Source organism: Mobula birostris, chromosome 11, assembly GCF_030028105.1.
Source record: "Mobula birostris isolate sMobBir1 chromosome 11, sMobBir1.hap1, whole genome shotgun sequence".
In the NCBI taxonomy this organism is placed as follows: Eukaryota; Metazoa; Chordata; class Chondrichthyes; order Myliobatiformes; family Myliobatidae; genus Mobula; species Mobula birostris.
The window spans coordinates 113,471,932-113,487,831 of record NC_092380.1 but is presented as its reverse complement, the minus strand read 5'-3'; the positions used below and the strand labels follow the sequence as shown (position 1 = coordinate 113,487,831).

At 44.9% G+C, this 15,900-nt stretch overlaps 1 protein-coding gene across 1 annotated transcript in view; it reads left to right on the top strand.

Moving 5' to 3' along the window:
- mical2b (microtubule associated monooxygenase, calponin and LIM domain containing 2b) overlaps positions 1 to 15,900 on the top strand; it is a 262,965-nt gene that overhangs the window by 231,556 nt on the left and 15,509 nt on the right. Inside the window, exons 32-34 of the mRNA XM_072272895.1 lie at positions 3,305 to 3,390; positions 4,109 to 4,195; positions 6,933 to 7,026. Of these exons, the coding sequence (XP_072128996.1) occupies positions 3,305 to 3,390; positions 4,109 to 4,195; positions 6,933 to 7,026 (267 nt within the window). The remainder of the gene's footprint in view (positions 1 to 3,304; positions 3,391 to 4,108; positions 4,196 to 6,932; positions 7,027 to 15,900) is intronic.

The window sequence follows — 15,900 nt, the reverse complement described above, 5'->3', positions numbered from 1 at the left end:
AACACGAGCGATTCTGCAGCTGCTGGAAATCTGGAGAAGCACACACAACATGCTGCCGGACTGCTGAGTTCCTTCACCATTTTGAGTGTGGTGAATCAGATGTGAGCTTTCTTTGTCACCTGTGCACTGGACGTACAGGAAAATGCACTGTTTGCGTCAATGAGCGACCCAGTCCCAAGATGTGCTGTAGTCAGCCCACAATTGTCACCTTCCTTCCAGCAGCTTCATAGCCGGCCCATAGCTTTCTAACCCAAACCCATACATCTTCAGAATGTGGAAGGAGACCCACGCGGTCACAGGGAGAATGTACAAACTCATTACGGACAGCGGAGAGAATTAGACCTTGGCCACTAGCGTCGTAAAGCGTTAGGCTAACTGCTAGGTTACCATGCTGCCAGGAATAAACTCTGCATTAATTTTACAAGAGAAAGCACAATTAGAACACAGAACAAAGTGTATTTTGGTGTAGAGTGGTGGGAGGAACAAGATAGTTTCAATGTCTCCTTAAAGGAGATGTAGATTCAAAATCACATTTAAAACTGAGCTGTGTAGAAATTTCTTCTGTTGGAGGTAGGTAAATCTTTGGAATTCTCTGCCCCCAAGAGGTTGGAGGTTGGATCACTGTAGTTACTTAAGGTGTAGATGGATAAGTATTTGTAACATCACAGAAGAGGAGGTGAGGCTAATGTAGGTCAGCCATTATCATTCGCTTTTGTTTTTGGTGTGTGCCCGCGTGCATGCGAGTCTGTGTGCGTCTGTGTGTGTGTGTGCGTGCATCCATGATGATGTCTTTTTCATGGCTTTTACAAGGCGCAGAGCGAGAGACCGACAGTGCGGCGTGCCACTCCTCACACAGACATTTTCGCAGTATTTTCCCTTTGTTTTACGAGGTCGAGTTGCGATCTCGATACTCAACCCGGCACGGATGGAAAGCGTACTTGGGAGCGGCCCTGACTGGTTTCGAGCCCGGGAACCTCCACTCCTGGGTCCGGCGCCAATGTCGTGGCGCCAATGTCGTTGCGCCACCAGCCGGCCCAGCCATTATCATATTATCATTCTCAGTGCTGGGGTAGGCTTGAGAGGCTAAATGACTTAACACCTGTCCCTATTTTCATGTTTCTCCCTCTCAATTCCATTCTCCTGTGATCTATCTGCGTTTAATGACCTCTTCAACAGCATCTCATCATAGACCATAAGGTATAGGAGCAGAACTAGACCATTTGGCCCATCGAGTCTGCTTTGCTATTTGATCGTGGCTGATGTATTACCCCTCTCCACCCCGCTCTCTTGTCTTCTCTCTTTGACCTTTCACACGCTGACTAATCAAGAATCTATCGACCTCTGATTTAAATGTACCCAATGACTTGGCTTCCACAGTCGTCTGTGGCAATGACTTCCACTGATTCACCACCCTCTAGCTAAAGAAATTCCTCTTCAGCTCTGTTCTAAATAGACGTCCCTCTACTCTGAGGGTGTGCCCTCTGGTCTTAGACTCCTCCACAATAGGAAACATCCTCTCCACATTTACTGTATCTAGGGCCTTTCAACATTCAACAGAATGAATGAGGTCCCCCCTCATTCTTCTAAATACCAGTGAGTACAGTCCCAAAGCTGCCAAACACTCCTCATATGTTAACCCCTTCATTCTCAGGTCAGTATCATGAGGCTTCTCTTATCCTTTCTTAGATAAGCGGACCAAAATTGCTCACAAAACCTTGAGATTCATTTTCTTGCAGGAAAATAAAGGAATACAACAGAATTTATGAAACTTTTGAGGAGATTACAAGAGGATGTAACGTGTAACTACAATGTTGGAAAATGCATGGTCATGCACCTTGGTAGTAGAAATAAATGTGCGGACTATTTTCTAAACAGGGAGAAAATCCAAAAATCTGACATGCAAAGGTACTTGGGAGTCCTTGTCCTTGGATGTTGTATATTTGGACTTTCAGAAGGCCTATGACAAGGTGCCACACACGAGGCTGCTTACCAAGTTAGGAGCCCATGGTGTTACAGGAAAGTTACTAACATGGTTAGAGCATTGGCTGATTGGAAGAAGGCACGAGTGGGAATAAAAGGATACTTGTCTGGTTGGCTGCCAGTGAGTAGTGGTGTTCCGCAGGGGTCGGTGTTGGGACTGCTTCTTTTTACGTTGATAGAAATGATTTAGATGATGGAATAGATGGTCTTGTTGCCAAGTTTGCAGATGATATGAAGACTGGTGGAGGGGCAGGTAGTGTTGAGAAAACAGGTAGGATACAGAAGGACTTGGGAGAATGGGTAAGAAAGTGGCAAATGAACTACAATGTTGGAAAATGCATGGTCATGCACTTTGGTAGTAGAAATAAATGTGCGGACTATTTTCTAAATGGGGAGAAAATCCAAAAATCTGACATGCAAAGATACTTGGGAGTCCTTGTGCAGAACACCCTAAAGGTTAACTTGCAGGTTGAGTCAGTGGTGAGGAAGGCAAATGCCATGTTAGCATTCATTTCAAGAGGTCTAGAATACAAGAGCAGCGATGTGATGCTGAGGCTTTATAAGGCACTGGTGAGGCCTCACCTTGAGTATTGTGAACAGGTTTGGGCTCCTCATCGTAGAAAAGATGTGCTGGCATTGGAGAGCGTCCAGAGGAGGGTCACAAGGATGATTCCAGGAATGAAAGGGTTATCATACAAGACGAGTTTGATGGTTATGGGTCTGTACTTGCTGGAATTCAGAAGGATGAGGCGAGATCTCATTGAAACCTTTCAACTGTTGAAAGGCCTAGACAGAGTAGATGTGGAAAGGATGTTTCCCATAGTGGGAGAGTCGGGGACAAGAGGGCGCAGGATAGAGGGGTGTCCTTTCAAAAGAGAGATGTGGAGAAATCTACTTAGCCAAAGGCTTGTGAATTTGTGGAATTTGTTGCCACATACAGCTGTGGAGGCCAGGCTGTTGGGTATATTTGAGGCAGAGATTGATAGGTTCTTGATTGGACACGGTATCAAAGGTTACAGGGAACAGGCCGAGAACTGGGGTTGAGGAGGAGAAAAAAAAAGGATCAGCTATGATTGAATGGCGGAGCAGACTCGATGGGCCGGATGACCTAATTCCACTCGTCTGTCTTATGGTGAATTATACATAAATAAAGACTGACAACCTGCCAAGGTGCAAAGGAGACAAGTTGTGCAAATAAAAAACGAAATAATCCCGAGAAAACGAGCGGATGACTACTCGAACGCGAGTCTGAAGCTTGTCCAGATGAAATGCTGTGTGTGGTGGTGAGGACAGGCTTGATTCAGGCTCTCTCCTTCCATTGCAGGTCCCAAGGTCCAGCTGGTGGGACCCCAGTTGCCTGAAGATGAATCTGAATCCTCCTTGGATGATCTGTCTGAAGACAAAGGAAAGGTGAGGTCCTTGCCGCCCAAGGAATTCCAGGTTTTGCTGTTTTATTCCCAACTACCAACAACTGCAACATTTTAGCTCTAGGGAATAAGTCCTAACCTATTCGCCCTTTCCCTATAACTCAGGTCATTAAGTCCTGGCAACATCCTTTAAAATTTTCTCTGCATTCTCTCAATCTTATTGATATCCCTCCAAAAGGTAAGTGATCAGAACCTCACACAACACTCCAAATTAGGTGTCACCAACATCTTAAATAATTTCAACATAACATCTCAATCCCTGTACTCAACACTTTGGTTTATGAAGGCCAAATGCCCAAACCTTTCTTTAAGATCTTATCTACCTATGATGTTACTTTCAATTAGTTATGGATCTGTATTCCCAGATCCCTCTGTTCTACCACAGAGAGAGTGAGCCCTGCTGCTCACTGTGAAAGGTCTACCCTGGTCGGTCCTACCAAAGTGAAACACCTCACATTACATTCCATCTGCCATTGTTCAGCCCATTTTTCCTGCAGGTCCAAATCCTGCTGCGAGCTTTGATTGCCTTCCTCGCTGTCCACTACACCCCCTAATCTTGGTGTCATCTGTAAATTTGCTGATCCAGTTTATTACTGGGTGACCCTAGTGCCCTGACCAAACCAAGACTCTGCAGCTTGCCCTGTTGTTGGCTCTCCAACCTCTGTGACCCATTATCTCATGTGTTTGTGACTCTCTTTCAGGAAGGTGAAAGGAGGCAGAGGAAGGAGCGAAATAATGCACTCCAGAAGCTGAAACAAGAGGAAGTGAAACGACTCTACAGGGCACAGGTACAGCATAGAACATATAATTGGGCCTTCACCTTCCCTCGTTGTCTCACAGACACTGGGCCCTCACCTTCTCTCATTGTCTCACAGACACTGGGCCTTTCTCTTCCCTCGTTGTCTCACAGACACTGGGCCTTTCTCTTCCCTCGTGGTCTCACAGACACCTTCCCTGGTCTTTGGTTGTCATGCCTCCTGTCCATACACAACTGCTATCCTGGAACTCACAAACAACTCACTGACCTGGAGGTCCCAGCCCTCATCCTTGACAAAGGAGGATTGGATGGTGTATGTGGATAGAACTGTGCAAGATGATGAGACACATATAGTGGATAGCTAGTAACATTTTCCCAGGGTGCAAATGACTAAATCAAGAAGGCATGACTTTGAGGTGATTGCAGGAGATTTTAAGACCATAAGACCATAAGACAAAGGAGCAGAAGTTGGCCATTCGGCCCATCGAGTCTGCTTTGCCATTTTATCATGTGCTGATCCATTCTCCTATTTAGTCCCACTCCCCCGCCTTCTCACCATAACCTTTGATGCCCTGGCTACTCAGGTACCTATCAATCTCTGCCTTAAATATACCCAATGACTTGGCCTCCACTGCTGCCCATGGCAACAAATTCCATAGATTTACCACCCTCTGGCTAACAAGATTGTTGGGGAGAAATCAGATGTCGTGTTTTAACATAGAGTGGCGGGTGTGTGGAACGCCCTGCCAGTGGTAATGGTTGGGATAGATATATTTGGGACATTTAAGAGACTCTTCAATAGGCACATGGCTGATAGAAAAATGGACTATGTGGGAGGGAAGGGTTAGATGGGTCTAACAATTGGATAGAAGTGGGTTAATAGTTTGGCACAACATTGTAGGCTGAAGGGCCAGTACTATGCTCTGATGTTCTATGTTCTAAGTATAACACTATCACAGCACCAATTTATCAACACACACAAAATGCTGAAGGAACTCAGCAGGTCAGGCAGCGTCTATGAACAGGGATTAACAGTCAACGTTTTTGTTTTCCCAGCCTGAAAGGAAAGGAAGGGGGAAGATGACAGAATAAAACAGTGGGGAAGGGGGAGGAAGATAGCTAGAAGGTAATAGGGGAACACCCAGTGGGTAAGAAAGATAAAGGGATGGAGAGGAAGGAATCTGATAGGAGAGGAGAGTGGACTATAGGAGTAAGGGAAGGAGGGGGGGACCCAGGGGGGGAGTGGTAAGAGGCCAAGGTGGGGAAACAGAACAGGGGAGTGGGAGGGAGTTTATTATTTTTACTGTAAGGAGAAATCGATGACCATTCCATCAGATTGGAGGCTACCCAGATGGAATGTAAGGTGTTGCTGCTCAAGCCTGTGGATGGCCTCATCCTCATCGTGACACAGAGGAGGCCATGGCCGACATGTTGGAGCGGTACCAATGAGTGAATTAACTGGTCGTTGTAAATAGTCCTTTATTAGGCTTGGGTTAAAGAGTTGAGTTGCTGGACAGTGCAGCTCATTGCGCTGGAAGGGCCTGTACCACTCTGTATCTCTAATTAAATGTAATTAATTAATTGATTAACATTTGAATCTCTCACTATTTAAAAGCATTCCTCTCCCACAGTGGATGTCCTCGATTTTCTAACTAAAGGATAAAGTTTGAATTTTTTGCCACAGGTATATTGAAACACCCAGCTTAACAGAAACAACAAACTTGTAGATATTACACTTGACCTCTGTTACCATGGCATTGCCCTAAGTTGATGAGTGTCTCTGCAATGATCAATGGCAGATGGATATCACGTCCTCCCAGTCTGTTCTCAATACACAGCCATCTTCCACCTCCACTCCAATTAGTGATCTAACTGTGTTGTATCATCTCTTCGGCAGCATCTTCTCAGAGATTTAGACCATAAAACATAGGAGCAGAATTAGACCATTTGGCCCATCCAGTCTGCTCCACTATTTGATCATGGCTGATTTATTATCCTTCTCAGACTTATTCTCCTGCCCTTTCCCTGTAACCTTTGATGTCCTTACTAATCAATCTCCACTTTAAATATACCCAATGACTTGGCCTTTGCAGCCAACTTTGTCAATAAATTCCACAGACTCACCACCGTCTGGCTAAAGAAATTCCTCCTCATCTCTGCTCTAAATTGTCGTCCATCGATTCTAAGAATGTGTCCTCTTGTCTGAGATTCTCCCACTATAGAAAACGTCCTCTCCACATCCACTCTATCTAGGCCTTTCAATATTCAATAGGTTTCAATGAGATCCCCCCTCATTCTTCTAAACTCCAGTGAGTACAGGCCCAGTGCCATCAAATGCTCCTCATACATTAACCCTTCCATGTCCACTCTATCGAGGCCTTTTCCTGAATCTCCAAACACACCACATTTCTTCTAATTTGTTTTCCTCATTATATTCTCAATAAAAGTACTCCAGCAGGTTTTTTCAAACACATTTTTCATTCTGGAAGTAGCAACACAAGTGGATAGGGTGGCATGGAAGGTGTGCAGCGTGCTCGTCTTCATTAATCAGAACACGCTGAAGTAGAGTTGGGAAGACATGTTGCATCTGCCTGAATGGTTGCTTAGGCCATATTTGAAGAGTTGTGGTCACTTCTGGTCACTCCATTCTCGGGAGGATGAGGAGGCTTTGGAGAGGCTCACCAACGTGCTGCCTGGATTAGAGAGCACGAGCAATACAGAAAAGTTGGACAAACTTGTTTAATCTCTCTGCCTTCCCCCTTTGGTAGATCGTTCAGCGTCAGTTGCAGGAGGTGGAGGAGAAGCAACGACTATTGGAGGAACGCGGTGTGTTGCTGGAGAAAGTTCTTCGCGGCGAGTCAGGTAGTTATCGTTGCCCAGGGTCACCCTTACACCGGTGCCTGGGCTGTGGGCATTGCCTACACGTTTGGCTTTTAATGTCCAATTGCACATTGGTTATTTCCGTGTACACTCAGTGGCCACTTTATTAGGTACCCCTTGTTGTAGCGCGTGATTAACTGAGTTACTGTCACCTTCTGTCAGCTTCGACCAATCTGGCCATTTTTTCCTCTCACCTCTTGTTTTTGCCCACAGAACTGCCGCTCACCGGATGTGTTTTGTTTCTCACACCATTCTCTGTAAACTCTAGAGAATCAGAATGATCATCGGCATGTGTCGTGAAAGCTGTTAACTTAGCAGTTCAATGCAATAAGTAATATAGAAAGAGAAAGTAAATACATTAGTGAATCAATTACAGTATATGTATATTGAATAGATTAAAAAGCATGCAAAAACAGAAATAATATATATTAAAAGCTGAGGTAGTGTTCATGGGTTCAATGTCCATTTAGGAATCAGATGGCAGAGGGGAAGAAGCTGTTCCTGAATCACTGAGTGTGTGGCTTCAGGCTTCTGTACCTCCTACCTGATGGTACAGTGACAAAAGGGCATGCCCTGGGTGCTGGACGTCCTTAATAATAGTCGCTGCCTTTCTGAGACACCGCTCCTTGAAGATGTCCTGGGTGCTTTGTAGACTAAATTTACAATCTTCTGCAGCTTCTTTCGGTCCTGTGCAGTAGCCCCTCCATACCAGACAGTGATGCAGCCTGTCAGAATGCTCTCCACGGTACAACTATAGAAGTTTTTGAGTGTATTTGTTGACATACCAAATCTCTTCAAACTCCTAATGAAGTATAGTCGCTATCTTGCCTTCTTTATAACTATATCGATATATTGGGACCAGGTTAGATCCTCAGAGATCTTGACACCCAGAAATTTAAAGCTGCTCACTCTCTCCACTTCTGATCCCTCTATGAAGATTGGTATGTGCTCCTTAGTCCTACTCTTCCTGAAGTCCACAATCAGCTCTTTCATCTTACTGACGTTGAGTGCCAGGTTGTTGCTGTGGCACCATTCTACTAGTTGGCATATCTCACTCCTGTATACCCTCTCGTCACTACCTGAGATTCTACCAACAATGGTTGTATCATCAGCAAATTTATAGATGGTACTTGAGTTATGCGTAGCCACACAGTCATGGGCATATAAAGAGTAGAGCAGTGGGCTAAGCACACACCCCTGAGGTGCACCAGTGTTGATCGTCAGCGAGGAGGAGATATTATCACCAATCCGCACAGACTGTGGTCTTCCGGTTAGAAAGTCGAGAATCCAATTTCAGAGGGAGGTACAGAGGCCCAGGTTCTGTAACTTCTCAATCAGGATTGTGGAAATGATGGTGTTAAATGCTGAGCTATAGTCGATGAACAGCATCCTGACATAGGTGTTTGTATTGTCCAGGTGGTCTAAGGCCGTGTGGAGAGCCATTGAGATTGCACCTGCCGTTGACCTATTGTGGCGATAGGCAAATTGCAATGGGTCCAGGTCCTTGCTGAGGCAGGAGTTCAGTCTAGTCATGACCAACCTCTCAAAGCATTTCATCACTGTAGATGTGAGTGCTACTGGGCGATAGAGCAGTTTCTGAGATACTCAAATCACCCTGTCTGGCACCAAGAATCATTCCATGGTCAAAGGCACTTAGATCACATTTCGTCCCCATTCTGATGTTTGGTCTGAACAACAACTGAACCCCTTAACCATGTCTGCATGCTTTTATACATTGAGATGCTGCTACATGATTGGCTAATTAATTATTTGCATTAACGAGCAGGTGTACAGTTGTAATAAAGTGGACACTGAGTGTAGTTTATGTATAGTGTCTGTCTTTGTTTATGTATAGTTTTTTTTGTCAATTCTATTGTATTTCTTCATTTTCCTGTGAATTCCAGAAGATGAATCTCAGGGTAGTATATGGTGATGTATATGTACTTTGGTGATATATTTTACTTTGAGTCCGAATTGATGTGTAGGGGATGGCGAAACAGCTGAGGGATCTCCTGTGAACACTTTAGAGGGCAGTTAAGGGATAAATGCATCAACATGGGACCGGAGTCACGTGAAAAGATCAGTTTTGTTTATCATTTGCTCGATGGATATGGGCTTTGCAGGCTGAGCCAGCATTTCATTGCCCTCCTCAGTTGCCCCTTGAGAAGTTGGTGATGAGCTGTCGCTGTATTCCTGGGTACGTACATAGGTCTGTTAGGGAGGGAGTTCCAGGGTTTTGACCCAAGGACAGTGATGTTCATCTCAAAGTTTGTCCTTAGGAATGCCCATCAGACTTCACAGAAAAACTTCGCGTTCAAGTATAATTGTCATCCAACCATACACCTGAATACAACCAAACAAAATAGCAGTTCTCCAGGGCCTCAAGGTGTAAATGAAAGGACCAACAATCACACACAGCACATATAATTATGATAGCAGTAAAACATACAATTACAAAAAAAAAAGTAATAATGATATAGCCCAAGGCCCTGAGTGTCACGGCCTGTAGATTCACGATGCATGGAGGTTGTCCTGGAGCCAAGTTTCTGTAAGAACAAGCCTGTAGCAGTTGCCCATCTTGTGCAAATGCAGCTATACATTCAAACTGGAATCGGTTTATTATTGTCACATGTACCAATACAGTGAAAAGCTTGTCTTGTATACTGTTCATATGGATCAGATCATTACACAGTGCATTGAGCTATAATACTGTAAAACAATAACAGAATGCAGAATAAAGTATAACAGCTAAAGAGAAAGTGCAGTGCAGATAGACAATAAGGTGCAAGGTCATAATGAGGGAGATTGTGAGGTCAAGAGCCCAGCTTATCATACTAGGGAACTATTCAATAGTTTTATAACAGCAGAGTAGAGGTTGTCCTTGAGCCTGGTGGTACGTGCTTTCAGATTTTTGTATCTTCTGCCTGATAAGAGAGGGAGGAGAAGAGAGAATGTCCATACACTTGGTTTTTTACCTCAGATATCCAGACCCTGTAAAGTTCTGCCTCTCAGTTGTATTGCTGTAGAACTGAAGGGCGGAGTTCATCTGGTCCTCAGTCTTTTAAAGGCAGAAGAGGTGGAGTACGCTTTATGATTAATTCATCGTGGTGCACAGATGTGGCGGTTCTCTTTCAGTCCTCCTCACCTGACCTGGAATATCTAGCGGACAAATGTCATCCACTTTATCTGCTGAGGGAGTTTTTTGCAATCATCCTGCTAGAGATGTACATTCCACCTCAGGCCAACATCAGGCAGGCATGGAGGAGCTGAGCAAAGTAAGCAGTGGGCCGATGCCATTCCTAACATTGCTCGGGATTTCAACCAGACCAGCTTGAAGAAATCCCTGAACAACTAGCAGCAACATATCACCTGAGGAGCCAACACACTTGACCACCATCAATAACACTTAAAATGCCATTCCACATCCACAGTTTGGAAAGTCCAATCACCCGGCTGTACTTCTACACCCAGCATATATGCAGAGACTAGATTGCAGCACCAATGGTCAGGACCAAGAAGGTATGGCCTGAAACGCTGACTGTACTTTTTTCCATAGATGCTGCCTGGCCTGCTGAGTTCCTCCAGCATTTTGTGTGTGTTGCCAAGAAGATATGGTCAAGGAAGGCAGAAGTATGCTTACAGGACTGCTTTCAGTTGGTGGACTGGACAATATTCACAGATTCATCTTCAGATCTGAATGAATAAGCCACAGTTGTCACCAATTTCACCAAGACCTGTATGGATGAGTGTGTACCTTCAAGAACACACCAACATATACAAACCAGATGCTGTGAATCATCTGGGAGATTTGTAGTCTTTTGAGGGCTAGGTCTGTGATATTCAAGGCCAGTGACCCAGGACTATACAAGAATCCAGGTATGACTGCCAAAAGGCTATCTTAAGGGCGAGAAAACTCCAGTTGAAGTGAGAGAGGAAATTGGATGCACATCAGCTCTGGCAGGGTTTACAGACCATTACTTCCTACAAAGCAAAACCCACCATCATGAACAACAGTGATATTTCACTCCCAGAAGAGCACAACACCTTTTGTGCTCACTTTGAAAGGGAGAATAAAACTTCACCTGTGCGAATTCCTGCAGCACCTGGTGACCCTGTGATCTGTGGCTTGGAAGCTGACATTAGAACATCAGGCCCTCACAAGGCATCAGGCCCCGATGGTGTATCTGGTAGGGCTCGGAGAACCTGTGCCAGGGAGGGAGGGTGTGTTCAAGAATATCTTCAATCTCTCACTGCTGCATTCAGAGCTTCCCACCTGCTTCAAAAGGGTGACAATCATCCCAGTGTCTAAGAACAGTGTCTAAGCTGCCTCAATGACTGTTGTCCAGTGGCACTCACATTTACTGAGGTGAAGAGGTTGGTTACAGCCAGAATCAACTCCTGCCTAAGCAAGGACCTGGACCCACTGCAGTTTGTTTATCGTCACACTAGGTCTACAGCAGATGTAATCTCTCTGGTTCTCCGCTTGGCCTTGGATCACCTGGACAATAGTAATACCCACGTCAGGCTGCTGTTTATTGACTACAGCTCAGTGGTCAACACAATCATACTCTTAGTTCTAATCAACAAACTCCAAAACCCGGGCCTCTGTACCTCGCTCTGCAACTGGATCCTTGACTTTCTCACTGAAAGACCACAGTCTGTGTGGATTGGAAATAACATTTCGTCCTCGCTGATAATCAGCACTGGCAAACCTCAAGGATGTGTGCTTAGCCCACTGCTTTCCTCTCTAACCCATGATTCTGACGCTGGGCACAGCTCAATCGGTGTCTATCAATTTGATGATAACACTATTGCTGGCAGAAGTTCAGATGATGATGAGGAAGTGTACAGGAGCAAGAAAGATCAGCTGATAGAGGTGTGTCGCAGCACCAGCCTTTCACTCATCATTAGTAAAGTCAAGGAATTGATTGTGAACTTCAGGAAGGAGAAATTGAGAGAACACCCATCACACCTCATTGTCCTGAGCTCCAGGGAAATAAAGTCCTCACCTAAGCAGCTCAAATCTACAAATCTTGGCAACATCCTTGTTAAATTTTCTTTGTACCCTTAAAAGCTTATTGATATTTTTCTTGCATGGAAAGTGTGCAAGACAAGCTCCTGGTATAGATGACAATAATAAACCAATTAATTTTCCCTGAGAGAGGTAGCCCACCCTCCACCATGTCCAATCCCTCCCTAGGATTCTACAGAACTGCTCCTTGTCGCTTTTGAGTACGTCAGCGTGGAACCATCTCTGAGCTTTCAGCAGACACCCTTTAACCTTCATGCTGGGTTTCCAGCGGTGGGAACGAACAGCATCCATTCTTCTACCCCCAACGTAATGCCACACATTCCGACTTTAGTCAGAACTCTACCACAGCCAAGGCTTTTGCAGGTTGCTATGACTACTGAAAGCCTGAGGCTAACTGTTAACAAGTGCAGTTACAATAGTGACACACTATAATAACTTGCTTCCATCAAGGTCATTTAATATAGCTTTCAACTCTTTAAATGTTGAATCTTGTAATATCATTTTTCAGACTATAACAGCTATGAGAGTCTCATACTACAGGAGAGAAATCTTCTCCACTTACCTTGATATTACCTGAAATGTCATAACTCTACAATTACTGTGTCAATCAACGATTTACAAGTTCCAGCCTTGTATTCTCCAACTTTGCGAGTTCCAGCCTTGCCACACCTATGTCCTGTGGACAATACTGGTCAAACAGCAGGGAGTTGGGATGACTACCATCCCATTATACTGCTGGCGTTCAAGACCTCTCTTTCTGTCCTTGATTCCAGAAACCAACTTTGGTCTTGGTCATGGAGATGTTCATGGCTTCCTTCATCATGCCTGCAGCTTCCTCTCGGTTTTCACTACTGTCGGCCATGCAGGCCCAAGTGGAGACTCAGGAATACCGTCGCACTCAGATGTAGAAGGATTCTTCATTGCTGTTTCCTTAACAATTTTGCTTGACCAGTCAGAGTTGTTAGCCCTGAGCTGAACCCCCAAACTTGGAGGACCACTCTTAGTCTGGCCTCTACCCTTTGACCTGCTTGGCATGGGTGACGCTACCAAGAGACAAAGCATAAGGCCCTGACTCCAGCCAGCAGAGCTCTCTGGGTCATTGAGGCATACAAGCCTCTAAAGCACAACAAGATTTCAGTCCTCTCGGAGGAAGGATGGGATGAGGCTGGGATCAATCCCAAACACTGGTTTTGTCTGTGCAGTTTCACTATGTGGCTGTTGGAGCTTTTCCCTGGGTTCTCCCATCTGCCCACCCCACATCCCAAAGGCATGGAGTGTGTACGTGTTAGAGAATAGTACAACATGGAAAGAGGCCATTCGATCCAACTGATCCACGCCAACCACGATGCCCATCTAAACTCATTCCATTCACCATAAGACCATAATTTGTAAGACCATTTAGACAATAGGAGCAGAATTAGGCCATTCGGTCCATCAAGACTTTTCCACCATTCCATCACAGCTAATTTATTATCCCCCTCAATCCCATTCTCTGACCTTCTCCCCATAACATTTGACGCCCTTACTAATCAAAAACCTATCAACCTCCGATTTACATTTACCAAATGACTTAGCCTCCACAGCCATATGTGGCAATGAATTCCACAGATTCACCACCCTCTGGGTAAAGAATTACCTCCTCATCTCTGTTCTAAATGGACGTTCCTCTATTCTGAAGCTGTGCCCTCTGGTCCTGCTGATTTCCTCCAGCATTTTGTTCAAAAGCTCAAAGTTCAAAGTAAATTTATTATCAAAGTACATATATGTCACTGTATACAACCCTGAGAAATGTTCTTGTGGACATACTCAATTAATCCATAGAATAATAACCATAACAGAATCAATGAAAGACCACCAAAGTAGGGCATTCAACCCGAATGCAACAACAACAACAAACAAACTGAGCAAATGCAAAAAGAAGAAATAATAATAAATAAATAAGCAATAAATATCAAGAACATGAGATGAAGTGTGCTTGAAAGTGAGTCCATAGGTTGTGGGAACTTTTCAATGATGGGGCAAGTGAAGTTGAGTGAAGTTATCCCCTTTGGTTCAAGATCCCGATGGTTGAGAGGTAGTGACTGTTCCTGAACCGGGTGGCGTGTGTCGTGAGGCTCTTGTACCTTCTTCCTGATGGCAGCAGCAAGAAGAGAGCATGTCCTCGGTAGTGGGGGTCCTTGATGGGTCTGTGTGTGTTGCTCTGGATTTCCAACATCTACAGAATCTCTTGTGTTAATGGCTACTTTCAATAATGTTGCAGGCTCTGGTAGAAATCAGTTTATCCACTGAAATTATGACTTCATTGGTTGGAGAAAAATTTGGTTACTAAATAATCAGAAACATTCCCTTTTTAAATTTTAATATGTATTTTTCCATGTGGTTGTAAAGTGCTTTTCTAATAGCTTAAAGTGGCCATATCAGTTCCCATGGGGACCACTATTAGTCAGTAAATAGCAAGAAAACATTTGCAACTCATGCCATAACGTGCATTCGTGTACAGCTTTAAATAATAAAATATCCCAAACTGCTGAGACAGAGAGTGACACTGCAAAAACTTCACCCTTGGACGGGAACTTGATGAAAGGGGCAAAGAGGTTCTTAAAGGAGGAAAGATGAAGAGGTTTAAGAAAGGAGCTTTTTCTCAATGTATTTAGAGATACAGTGGGAACAGGCCTTTCTGGTCCAAATAGCCTCACCACCCAGCAACCCACTGATTTAACCCGAGCCTAATCCCAGGACAATTTACAATCACCAATTAACCGACTAACCGGCAATCTTTGGACTGTGGGAGGAAACCAGAGCACCTGGAGGAAACCCACGCACCACGCATGGGAAGAGTGTACAAGTTTTCTTACAGAGGAAGCTGGAATTGAACTCTGAACTCTGATGCCTCAAGCTGTCATAGTGTCAAGCTAACTGCTACACCACCATGATGTGCCACAGTTCTGGGCCTTAAGAGCTGACGAGTGCGAGGTGCTGGTAGTAGAGATTGTCTCACAGTGCCAGAGACTCCGGTTCAATCCCAACCTGCAGTGCTGTCTGTGTAGCGTTTGCTCGCCATCCCCGTGACCATGTGGGCTCTCCCCGCGTCTTAAAGATGTGCAGGTTAGTAGGTTAACTAGCCACTGAGGTGAGGCAAACTTGGATTCTTTTGGAATTAGAATTGAAATTGGTTTATTATTGTCACAAAGATTGGGCCAAGATATGGTGAAAAACTTGTCTTGCATAGTGTGCAGACAGATCAGATCATTGGGGTGTCAGGGTAATGTAGCAGTTAGAGTTCAGAGTTCAATTCCGGTTTCCTCATGTGCACGTGGGTTTTCTCTGGGTGCTCTGGTTTCCTCCCACAGTCCAAAGCTGTACCGGTTAGTAGGTTACTTGGCCACTTTGCATCTCAACAAAGAAATAAATAACAATACTGTGCACCAAGACCATACAAGGGGAAACAGTAACAATGCAGAATAAAGGGGCAAAGTAGACTGTGAGCTGAAGAGTCCATCTTATTGTACTTAAGGCATCTGTTAGTCTTGCGAGACCATGGATCTGCGCCTGGAAAGTCTTCACTGGGCAACCAGGCCTGGGCAAGGTTGGATGGAAGACCGACAGTTGCCCATGCTGCAAGTCTCCCCTCTCCACGGCACCGATGTTGTCCAAGGGAAGGGCATTAGGGCCGATACAGCTTGGCACCAGTGTCGTCGCAGAGCACTGTGTGATTAAGTGCCTTGCTCAAGGACACAACACGGTGCCTCGGCTGGGGCTCGAACTCACGACCTTCAGATCGCTAGTCCAATGCCTTATCCACCTGGCCACGTGCCCACACAGTA